At 47.6% G+C, this 12436-nt stretch overlaps 1 protein-coding gene across 1 annotated transcript in view; it reads left to right on the top strand.

The window, feature by feature from the left end:
- The first annotated feature begins 5722 nt into the window (after positions 1 to 5722).
- The window catches only part of OXSR1 (oxidative stress responsive kinase 1), a 92644-nt gene continuing 85930 nt past the window's right edge, over positions 5723 to 12436 (top strand). The window contains exon 1 of the mRNA XM_075082251.1: positions 5723 to 6028. Coding sequence (XP_074938352.1) covers positions 5959 to 6028 — 70 coding nt within the window. The 5' untranslated portion in view covers positions 5723 to 5958. The remainder of the gene's footprint in view (positions 6029 to 12436) is intronic.

A 12436-nucleotide genomic window follows, 5' to 3' on the forward strand; every position in this document is an offset into this window, starting at 1 on the left:
TGCAGCTTGGTCCTATACCTGATAGAGAGATGAATCTTCCCATCCCCACAGTGCAAAATATCAAAGCTGGGAGTAATTCGTTAACTCTTCCTGCAAAACACCTTCTTAGACTTAGATTGTTCCCATCTTTTGAAAACACTCCCGCACTCTCAGAGGGCTTTCATTGCAAATATTTGCTGAAGCCTCTGTATGTAAGGACCTTGTTCCCCTCCTACTGCCTCTCTGATTCTGGGTTTTCCTTTACTTTAGATACACAAAAAGGATCCTATTTTTAGCAGCCAGCAGTCAATGACACAGGAATTCATGAGTAGGGAGGAAAAGATGTGAACTATCCAAATAATAGAATTTTTTTCAAGTAAGATCTGTTTACATTCCTATCGCCATAGTAATAAGCTATGAGTCACTGTTACACTGAAGCATTAGGCTAGTATTGTAAAGTCACGTCTTTAGAATCTGCTAGCGTGAACCACAAACCTTGCCTGGCCTCAGCTTAGCTGGGTTCAAGAAGATATTGGCCGTTTATGCAGATAAGAACAATATTCCCTCACAAATCTTATTCCCAGATGGCGAGAAGGGAATGAAATCGTATTCAACCCTATCTTTCTATTCCTAGAGTTCCTCTTCTCATTGCCTTTTAAGAGAATTCATCTTGCTTCATTGTAATGTCACAAAAGATGGTTTATTTCTTCAAAGTTTGCCAGCTGTAAATTGGGCCCAAGCACTCCCAGGTGACAGAATAACCCCGCTGTATCACCTGAGAGCAGCTCAGTGTCTCCAAACGCTACTTTCTGTGTTCAGTCCTGCCATGGCCAGCCCTCAGATGAAGATTTCAGTACCTGAGGATACTCGGGACTTCGCTGCCGCAGCAGTAAGTAAGTGGCAAGGAGGGGATCTTCTCTGGCATTGCTAAGCCGATTTCTGTCAGGAGTTATGTCTGGACTGGGTATTTTTCTAAAGGAGTGTTGGTGAATAATAAAATGTCTGAAATGGTCTTAAATATATGCACAAAGCTTTAGGTAATAGAACCAGCAGTCCTTGGCCACCCTTCATCAGCTGCAAAAGAGGAGTCAGGTGTATCCACTTGTCTGTCAGGGTCTGGATTGTCACGTCAGGCTTATTTTGCACTTTCAACAACAAGGGGAAAAGCTCTGAAACATATTCTCAACCCCCCTGTCCTGCTCAGCTGCTTAGAAAATGTTTTATGATGGAGATTTACCCTCCACAGAAAAGGCCAGTGGGAAAACCTTTCTGTCCTTAGAAGCTGTGACATTCCCAGGGTGAAAAGAGGTATGGGCATGTGAAGTGTCTTTCATTAGCTTCTGCAAAGACAAAGCAGTATGAAGAAAGCATCCTTGTAAAATGGAGGAGAGCAGGAGCTGATTATTAAACTGTAGTTCAGGTGTGTGATAATCAAGATCCTGTTATAATTATTTTTTCAACCCAGCATCAATTTTATATTAGATTTGAAGGAAGCAGCAAACCTATAGTTTGTTACAGAAAACGTTAACTAGCTTTCAATTTGTATACTAAAAAATCATAAACTTAGAAGAAAAGGGTAAGAAGAAAAAATTGTATTGGTCATAAACTCTTTGCTTGTTTCCTGGAGCTTAAAATCTGGAGGGTATTTTCGGCGGAGGATGTAAGAGAACAGCACAGCGTTTCTGCTGAGAGGCAGCGGCGATGGGATAAGAAGTGCGTTTGCAGAGTGAAAGCTGTTTTCATTAAACATACTGTGAGAACCAGAATTCACCTGTTGAAACCGGGCCTTCAGCTACTTGACTTCAAAGTGACCTCAAAGGTGAATTTAAAATGACTTCGTACACGGGCACTCAGTGACGGGGCGGGGATACGTGGAAGCACACAGGATCACTTAGGAAAACCTGCCGGTGTGGTTTGGACCGGCATTTGGCTTGTGGTTTGAAAACAACTATTATTAAAAACTTGCTCCAGTTGGAGGGTTTTAAGTTACTGCTCCTTCCTCCACTGCATGGTCCTTGCCTGATTTCTCAAAACCCAAAGCAAAGCTGCCAGGAGAAATCCCCAGAGATAAAGTGCAGTGACTGCCTTTGTTGGCTGGAGCGGAAACTGCCTTGTACTTTGTTAAATAATCAGCTGCTGTTCGATAGAGTAAGGTCCCTTCAATAAACCTGGAGGTGTTTCCATGAAGAAAGAATAGTGGGCAAATTTTGGAGTGAAACAAAGTCAGGCATTCTGCTTGCTGGCACACGCTTGCCCAGTTCTGAGCGCAGTGAGACCGGCATCGTCGGCCTCCCCCTCGCTTCAGCAAACCATGCCCGTACCAAGCAGTTCAATAAGGGCATTAACTGCTATTGTTTGCACGAATCATGGTAGCTAATGCGCAGTCACTTACAAACGGCGGTTTACGGTGCCTTAAAAAGCCTTTAACCAGAAACGCGGCGACAAACGCTGCGGCCCCAAACACTACTGAACTGTGACAGCAAACGCCTCTGCATGGCTGTTCTGAGAGAGCAACCTCAACTTAAACAAGGAGAAAATTATATATCTGAGAGTCTACATGACTAGTAAGGCGAAATCTGCAGTGCAACAAGCAAACTAGAGTTTAGATTGGTTTTCTACAAACCAAATGTAAATGAAGTTAGTTTATGTTCACGTTTGTGATGATGATAAAACACACCAACCATCAAGGATCTTTTACAGGTACTAATGCTAGTAACATCTGTGCGCCAAGTATTAGGATCACTGATCTATGCATTAAACATCAGCTTTAAGACAGCCAATATCACATGAATGGGAGAAAAGAAGGCAAAGAGCTGGACAGTGCCAGTAAGTTTCGTTGAAACAATAAGTAATTGGCCCACAAAGGCAGGAAACCACGTGCCTTATGAGAACGAGACCGTTTTGTGCGAATGCGGGCACTGTGCGCCTGCTGTGCAAAGGCTTCCAGCCAGTCGCCGCAGAACACGAGCCCTCAGGACATCGGGGAAATGCAGGTGTCAGAAGAAAGCCTTTACTCCACGGCAGAATCAACGGGAGGAGGGCACTGCCTGCTCTAATCACCGTGGTGTTTTACTGGAAGTCAAAAAACACGGGAAACCCGGCTCTGAGACTTTTTCTCGGACTGCAGCCTTCCTACCTGAAAGACGTCTGGCTTTTTTCCACTCCTCAGCCTCCCTAAAGCCTGATCCAGAGCGGGGGTGGATACACCAGGAAACTGCTTTTCCACTCCAGATTTCTACTGAATTTTTTTGTTATTACAACAAACCACTCGATTCAGCAGCACCCGCTTCAGAGGTTCTTTTATAAATAGAGCCTTTGCTTCTGCCCTGAAGAGCTTACAACCTACACGAGACAGACAAACTAAAGCGAATCAGGAAAAGTAGGATGGGCAGAGTATTAACGATGAAACAGGGGAAGGTGCTGCTTGGAGATCTGAGGTGGGATCCTTGTGTTGTGGAAGCCAGCGCCCTGTTTTCATCCCTCGTCAGAATCAGGTTGAAAACAACCCACTGAATGAATGAATCCAATAGCAACAACGCCTGGCTTTTGAGGGACTCAAAAGGCTGCGTTTGTTTAAAAAATAATACAAAATTTGCAGGACCCAGATTCTATGTGAGTGAGAGATTTTTGGTTAAAAATGTGGAAATGCATTTTTTACTGCAGCTGGAAAACTAAAATAAGAGCATTCATTAGTGTATGCTCATGTGGCCACTGGTGGTCTTCCCAGCACACATTTTAAATTTTAATTTCGATCAAAGTTTGTGCTAATTCTTAAAGAACAAGGCTTATTGTGGGCCTAATCCTGCCCCATTGATCTAAATCAATAGGGTTTTAGCATTGCCTTCAGGGGGTGGATTTTTGGCCCCAGATAAGAGAATTCAAAATATGGTTCTGACTTTAAAAACACTGTGGTAAAATTAAGCATATATAAGTCTCTTTTTGTTGTTGATGCCTGGCTCAGATCCATTTTCAACATGCTGTTAGCTATCAGAAATATGACACTGGCCACCCCAGTGCATGCTCTGGGGTAAAACCTGTTTTTAATTGCTATATAAACTCCTTTTATAACATGGTTAAAAGATCACAGAGACGGTTCTGAGCAGTAATTAAAGCATATTTAGCAAATATTAAAAATCACTCAGCAGAGGAATGTTTAACACAGACAAGTAAGAAAACCAAACAACTTTTCAGTTGGAAGCTCTGCCTCATGGACAGAGACCAACAGCGAGTTGAGCGCCTGCACAGCAGCGAGATGGGACTGTGGGCCTCTTGCTTCTGTCCGACAAAAGAAGAGCAGAAGGAAGGAGTTAGTGTCCTGCGTTAGGTAGGACAAGTGAAAATACTGGAATCAGACCATGAATTTGGCAGGGTACGGTGGCCCTCTACAAAGCCTGGTTCATCAGAAGCATCTCAGGAATTTGTCCTAATAAGCTAAAAATATGTAGAACTGATGTTCTTTGACTCACGCTAGTGCCTGGCATCAAGCTGCAAGAACAGTGACCGGCAAAGGAAAATGAAACCTGAGACAGAAATTCCCAGTGACTTCTCCTGATCGTTACTGTTGTGCCTGGTGACAGCAAGAGACGCACGATTTTATCTGATATGTTGGAAAAACAAATAGATCCCCAAACTTCTAACACTTTAAACCAAAATATATAGACAGCAGCCTTCCTGGGTTCATGGTACCAGTCGGCTTCATATTCCTCACTCTTTTAATCTGGTTTTTTTTTCCAAACCAACCACCAAACCAACAAAGCTCCAGTGACGGGCTTGTGGGCCATGAGCCATAGGATAAGGGCGTTGGACACATCCATGAATGCTGAAACTGCAGTTTGGAGCAAGCAGAAGCATCTGGCAGCTGGGAAACCGGAGAATTGCTCATCCTCGGGGGCGGCGAGGCGAAAACCAGACCTCCTGATCCCTCCATACCCATCGTAACTCCGGGACCTATTTTTAAACAGGGAATGCGGATCCCCAAAGCGCCTGGGCTGGGCTCCACACCTGCTCACACAGGGCCACGGCCTGTGGGGAAAAGGAGACGGGAGACCCTGGCTTGGCCCGTTTTGCCTCGGGATTAAAACATCCCTCCTGGACTAAACCCCAGCAAGGCCACGCCATCGCTTTCTGTCCTTCGGTTGGTGGGTTCCAATCTGTCCAGCACACCAGGGAAACACCACAGGGCTGCCCCGCCGGCTTTTGGGAGGCACGAAGGGACGAGAGGGGGTCTGGTCCCTCTCTGAACCGCCCTCGGGGCAAGCGCAGACCCCAGCCGCGGCCAGCGCCCGCCGCCCTTTCCCTCCCCTGCCCGCCGCTCCCGGCCTTCGCGCCCACCCCCGACCAGAGGCTCGCAGGGACCCGAGAGAAGGACAAGACGCGATTGACAGCCTCTCTCCCAATGGGAGCTGCGGGTTCGGTAGTTGCTAGCCAATCGCAGCCCGCAGCGGGTCTTAAGCCACATCCCCTCCCGCCTCTTGCTTGAGGGAGGGGAAGATGTGGGCAGCCGCCATCTTGTGTGTGGCACTCCCGCCCTTCCCTTTATGTTCCGTAAGGACTCCCTCTCCGCTGTCTTCTTCCGGCCGCCCGCCCTACCGGCCCGTCCCCTGAGGGCGGTAGCGGCAGCCGAATAAACGGTAGCGGGATAGTGTGGTGTGTCGGAGGGGCGCCACGCTCAAGATGGCGACGAACGGCGCCCGGCTTGTGGCGGGCGGGGCGTGCGCGCGGCGGCGTGCGCGGGTGACGTCAGGGCGCTCTGGGCATGGGCAGGTGGAGGGAGCAGGCAAAGTTTGGCCGGCGGTAGCGGCGGGCGGCGGCGGAGCTGAGGGAGCCGCTGCCGGTGGGGGCTCGGCTGAGGGGCCGGGACAGCCGGGCCGTGCGGGACACAACACCGCAGCGCAGCGCCTTTCCGCTCCCTCGCTCCTGCGTGGCGCTCCCCCTCGCGGCGCGGAGGGAGGGCTGAGGGAGGGCGGGCGCGGCGCGGCCATGGCCGAGGACCCCAGCGCGCTGCCCTGGTCCATCAACAAGGATGACTACGAGCTGCAGGAGGTCATCGGTGAGCTGCGGCGGGGCGGGACGGGGGCGCTGGGCCCCCGCCCGGGGGCTGTGCGCACCGCGGGAGGGGGGGTTGGGGGTGCGTGGGGCGCCCCATCGCTGAGGGGTGTGTGTCTGTGTGTCTGCCCTGAGGGGAGTGTGTGGCGGTCTGTCCCCCCTCAGCTAAGGGGGGGGTCTTGTCACGCACCCGTCCTTGAGGAGTGGGAGTGTTTGACACCCCCCACCCCCCAGCAGTGTGTGCGTGGGGAGGGTGTGAGGGGGGTCTGCACCCCCCCCCCCCCAACCTCCAGGGGCGTGGGGGACCCCTTTACTGAGCGGGGGGACTTCCCTCTCTCGCGTGGGGGTCCTGCCCTCCCCTTGCTCCAAGTGGGGTGCCTCTGGGTCGGGGTCCTCCGGCCGCGCGTGTTCGGGGAGGGGCCGGCTGGGTTTACACATCTGCAGCCTCCCCATGGGTGCCCGGGGGAGCGGGGGCTCTTCTGCCTCCTCACGCGTGTGCGGGACCCACGGAGGGGGGCGCGGGTCTGCCCCAGGGGGGCACCCCCTTGGCAGAGAGCTCAGCTCCAGACGCTGCCCCCCAGTTCTGCAGGGGGTTGTGCGTGTCCTACAGAGCGGGCCGGGGTCCACGCCGCGGGGGCTCGTCCGTCCGCCCATCACACGCGAGTTCGGATGTGCTGGGCGTGTAGGAGCAAACTCCACAGCTTACGCGGGCTCTCTCCTCCCAGGGCACCCCCATTCGTTTTGGGGCGACGTCTCGTCTCTTAGCAGTTTCGGAGCCCCACGTCGCTTTGGTCCGTGCAGGGGATGGAGGGTTTTGTAGTGCTGCCAAACGAGCCTTCTCTCCTGGGTTTTGCTGCTGCTGTGAATTTTCATTCATTGTCCTCGCAGCTCACGGCCCTACCCCTTGCTCTCTCCATTAAATGATTTATTTTTTTTTTCCCTTTCCCCTCCTCGCTCTCTCTTGACTTCAAACTGCACAGTTACCAAAGGCCTCCCGCTGTACTGATTTATTGGCCGTCTCAACCATTTTGTTGGGGTGTATGTTTGAGGGATACGTTGCTCTAGGGGCGAGTATGTGACGCATCTGAGGAGGTGCCGCAGGTGACTCTAGGGTCAGTGCCTCCCGTCTGCTCTCCAGAGGCACAAAATAAAGCAGGAGGTGGCAGGGCAGGCTCCTGGCCAAAGGCTTTTAGGAAGAAGGTTAATTCTTACAGTAATCTTTGTGGAGTGCTTTTATATGAAGTTTATAAATGATGTAGCGCTGTCATGCCCAGGCCTTCCATCTCTGCCTCATGGGGGGACTTGTTTTCTGTTAAGGAGGGTGGGAGAGTTTGTGAAAATGCTGTTTTAAGAGATTAAATTCTTGGCATTGTTGAAAAGTAGGAAGGAACTAAAGCTGTAGAGGGGGGGAAATCCTTCTGGAAATCCCTGTTGCTCTGTGGGATCAGGCTTTGTCTTCCTCCTCCGCTCAGTGGGAGCAGCAGTGCTTTAGGAAGGAGACAAACTCCCCGTAAAGAGGGAAAGCGTAATCTTACACACCAACCCTTTAAAGCTCCTTTGGAAAATGCACCCTGGGGAGGATGATGTTCAGCCTCTTTGAGGAGCCAGGAGATAAAGGTGCGGGGAGGAAGGGGGAGAACATGCCACCCATTTCCAGGGAAAGGGAACTCTGTGTGTGTGTAGGAGATGCTTTTTCTTTTTTTTTTTTTTTTTCTCCTTTGGGAGCCTGCACAGGGGTGCTCTGGTAGCACAAAGCAAGGATTTGAGCTTCAGTATCCAACGCTGGGAGTGAACGGACAATCTGCCTCTTTGTAGCTGGGGAGCAGAGTGGGATGGGAACAAAAGGCAATGTAAATGCACTTCTGCTCTTACGAGAACTTGCTTCTGGAGACGCACACCCTACAGCCTCAAAGTATTAGGAGGAGCACAGAGATGATGTATCGTCGTCTCACGTTAACTGACAGAACTTGGGGAGAAATCAGGAAAGAAATATTTAATTTAATTTCTTCCGTATCTTTTCCCTGTCGAGTTTCTGGATGTCGCCTGCTCGCTGAACGATTGTGTTGGCATTCTGGCATGCGATGGAGTGTACAATGAAATGTGTATATTGCAAACATATGGTTTCTCTTCTTAACCTTCCCGTCCCCCGCCCCCCCCCCCCCCCCCCCCCTTACTCATTTCAAACACTGGTGTGTCTGCCAGTGTCCTGGATGGAGATGTGACGCAAGTTTCCTAGCACGTATATGATTTGTGGGACAAAATGTCACTGTGTTAACTGAGCTGGACTGCCTTGCCTCCTGCTTCGTGTCTCCTGTAAACCTCAAGGGTGGGTTGGTCTTTTTTTTTTTTTTCGTTTTTTTTCGAGCTGTCTTTACTTCTTTAGAGCTGTAAAAGTCTTTCAGCAGGGAACAAAGATATCCTGGTGTGGAAAGAGATGAACCTTGCACTGGTGCTTTTAAAGGATTTAACTTGTTTCCTGAATGAAAAATGTTGCTCTTTACATTTAGAGTCTGACATTCAGTAGCTTACAGCTCAGCTATTTTTCCACATCAGAATAAAGGAAATCCATGTGTAGTCCAATTCCTTAATTGGTGCTGGTTTTGCCTGAAAATAGCCATATGTGGCTTTCCTTTGATGTGGATGGCTCCATACCGTTTTGGTGCAGGAATCAAAAGAGCAAGTTTTCTACCTGCAAAGAGAACTCTCCTATAAAACTGCCTTCCTGATTCTGGCTAATATTAAAAAAAAAAAAAAAAAAGATTACTCAGCACCAGGGATGACTCATACCATTATAAAGGTATGGATTAATGTCTGTGCTTATTATACTTGGTTAGTGTTAGTAACTGCTGAGTAGCCTTCTGAGGCTTAAACAACTTCTTTTCCACTGAATCAAGGAACCTTGCTCAGGATGAGAACCTGACTTTCATTTCAAAAAAGCATAAAATGGAGGTGGGGTAGAGGAAACAATTTGTAAAGCATTTCTATGAAATGTACCCCCAGAGTAATGATAGTCTTTGCAGGTGAATGCTGCCTCTGGAGACATCTAAATTTTCATCTAAAAAGAAAAATGTAGCCTGCGCTGGTGGTTGTGAATGTGGTTTTCCAAGCGTGGCTTGCATATAAATCATGGCAGTCATCTTTTTGAAGCCTGGAAAAAAAAAAAAACCTCGACCTGGTGCTGCTTTTGCTGATCAGATACTCGCAAACGTGGGTTCCCTCGGATCTCACAATTCCTGTTGGAAATGCTGGTAGCAGTAGTGAAGTCGATTGGAACTGGGTCAGTCTCACTTCGCTACTTTTTTGGAAAGATGAGAGCTGTGCTGGCCATGGCTGTTTGATTTAGGAGCATCCTCTTTGCTGTGAGCTGTCGGTGCCAGAAACAGAAGATAAATTAGCAATGGGAGTGCTCCCTTGTTCTGTTCCTGTGCCCTTTCTACCCTGACAGATTCCTTCGTAGCCACGAGGACAACGTGGGCTGCGTGAACAGATGTGGTGGGAGTTTCTTCTCCCCTCAGAAATCAAGCTGAAATTGAAAATTGAAATAGCCATTTACTGAATGATTAGGTTTTTTTAGTGACTGCGGTTCATGTCGCTTTTGAGTTGGGCTTTGCCTGTGAACACACTGATCTTCTGGAGTTGAATATTTAGATTTCTAGCTGCATTCTTCCCAAGCTCTACATGCGAGTGTACGTATGTCTGTATGGGATAAACTTTCTTTTACAGGTATAGAGGAACTTCTTAGAATTAAGATTTCCGTTTCCCCAAACGTTATCAAAATGTCTGTGGTCACCCATCTTGTGCCTGGCAGTAATCTCATGTACTGAAAAAGCATGGCTATTGAAAAAGAGCAGCCTGTAAGTGCTTGCCAGGTACGATCGAAGTCTTTCAGTGTAAAACCCAGGCTGGAATGGGAGGCTCTTGTCCAACAATAGTTTTTTAGGTTTCTTTGAAGCGTGGTGTTGATTTTCACCCGTGAGTCTTGTGCTAGCTGCAGCCAGTTTCATATGCCTAACTATTTAAAACCCATTCAAGAAAAATGTTACACTCTATAAAATATAACTGCTTGAACTAAATTGAGTGTTTAGACTTCAGTCTTCATGCCATATGTTTTGTTTTAGCATTTCCTTGCAGATCCCCACTCCTCCCTCCCAGCCTAGCTAAACAAAATTGATTCCTACAGTGTATTCCCAGTATTCAGGCTGGTTAATTCATTTGAAGTCTTGCTTTGTGTGCTCACTTGTAAACTTTTTCCACTTAAAGTTGGTAGAAAAGCCTTTTTGTTGTTTTATATTATGCTGAAGCTTATATAAAATTAACTTTGGGCAACCGTAGATCTGTGGTAAAAAATGTTAGCGGTCATTCATAGTACTTGGTCTGCTCGGGCACCGAAGTGGGTGATGCTCAGTACGGCAATTTCTCAGCTGCTTGGACACAGACAAATGTATCTTCTGTATTCCTGAGTGAGACTGAATAGCCAGGCTGCTCCTGCATCCAGGCTACCTTTCCTTTGAATACTTGGCACATTGTCTCATTTCTTTAAGGCCTTTGATATCATCGCTCTACTAGAATAGGGCTAAATTGAACTGGTCTTCACCTCTTGGGAAGTGAAAGCAAAAGGTGTTTAGTTGTACATGTGTCTTTATTTAGTGTTTCTGTTGTTTCCTCTCTGACAGGAAGGAGGATAAAATGCACAAGGAAGCAGGCTGAGGACATAGAAAGCCAAGCAGTGGTGAAGGAGGCTGGCTGGGAAGAATACAATCGTTTTTATCAAAGCGGAGTGGCTGCTTTTCCTGCTGATTTGAGGGGAGGGCAGAGATGGTTCCCGCTGCTTTCAGCTATTCTGGGGTATTAAAAAAAACACAACACAAAACAACAAACAAACAGCCAACATCTGGAGTGTTTAATGTGGAAGTAGTTCACACTTTCCCATGGTTGGTTTCTATATGGTAGTTGCTTCCAGTACTGCTATGTTCCCGGACTGATTAATGTTTAACACTTTCATTTCTCAAGAATACTGTTTAAGTAGGTTCAATTTAATGCAAATATCTTGGCTAGTGCTGGGAAATTTGGATGTGCTGTGCTCCTGAGCACACCTGAGGGGTGCATGTGCTGGCTGACAAATGCACGCCTGGGAGGCTTCTTCCTTTTGCAGCTGATGGAATCTCAGAGAAGATCTACTCTTCCCCAGAACATTTGTCTATTTAAACTTGGCAGCATCTATTTTATTTCTGAGTGTAAGCTTGCCCACCCAGTGTCTAGAGATGTAATCTTTTGATAAAAGTTGGAGCTGTTTAAAGTGATGGGCAATAATGCTGCTTCACAATTTGCTAATGCAATTAGCAGTAAGAAAAACTGCATTTTGGTCAAATCTTGGAAGATTTCCCCTAAAATGTACGATGTCTGTCGTAAATCTCTGTAGTAGTAAATTTAGCTGCGGACATGCTAATGGAGAGCTTGTAAACGCGGTATTATTAAGTTTTCATAATAGGAAGAGACAGACTTGAGAGTTTTGTGGGTGTAGAAGAATAGCTGTTGGAGCAGTGGAATTTGGCATTGCAAAATCTTTGAAATATCAGGATCCTGGGACTTTGCAGATGATTTTAGCCTATTACCCTGTGCTCCCTTTAGAATCAAACTACTGAGATGCAAATACGAAGAACTTGGCTTTCAAAGTTGCTGCAGTTTCCTGTGACTTCACCTAGGGGAGTTCAGCCTTGACATTTCTAAAAACAATCAAACTCTGTCTTATCTTTTTGGAGGTCATGCGGGAAGGTCTTGGAGGCAGGGTTAGGTCCCTGGCTGCCAGGCCGTCCAGGCTCTTCACCAGGAGGTCATCGCTCCTGGTGTTTGAGAGGAGATGTGGTACCTCTGATGTGCAAAATAATGCATATACTAATGAAAGGAGCCATACTAAGAACAAAACCAAGCTTGTCTGAGTAAGGCAAGGTCACTGTAGCAAATGGTGTAAATACAGCTAAATGATGACAGGGTTACAGGTACCTGACTAGGTCTGTGATACCGCTTTAGTATTTCTCATGTTCCTCTTGTGCAAATGAAGAGACTGACCTTAGCATGGGATTGTGTTGTGTTTGATCCTGTAGGTTGTCTGAGTGCGTTGTTTGCCTTGAAACACTGCTCGTGCGTGGGGTTCTCATGTTCACCCTTGGGTTTAACCAGTTTATGTGGTCCCGTCACACAGTACAAGCAGGTAGGGATTTGTGGTGATCCAAGTGCAAAATGGGAAAACCCACCATTTCTTTTCACCCTTACTCAATAGCTACAACATCCAGCAGTGCTTTTTTTCCCCACCCCCCCAAGTCCTTTCTTTCACCACTTTCTCAGGTTCCTGGAGATCATTGTTTCCTGATGTGCATCACTGCCTGCAGAATTTTTGCTTCACACGGATTTTCTT

This window comes from Phalacrocorax aristotelis, chromosome 2, assembly GCF_949628215.1.
Source record: "Phalacrocorax aristotelis chromosome 2, bGulAri2.1, whole genome shotgun sequence".
Classification (NCBI taxonomy): domain Eukaryota; kingdom Metazoa; phylum Chordata; class Aves; order Suliformes; family Phalacrocoracidae; genus Phalacrocorax; species Phalacrocorax aristotelis.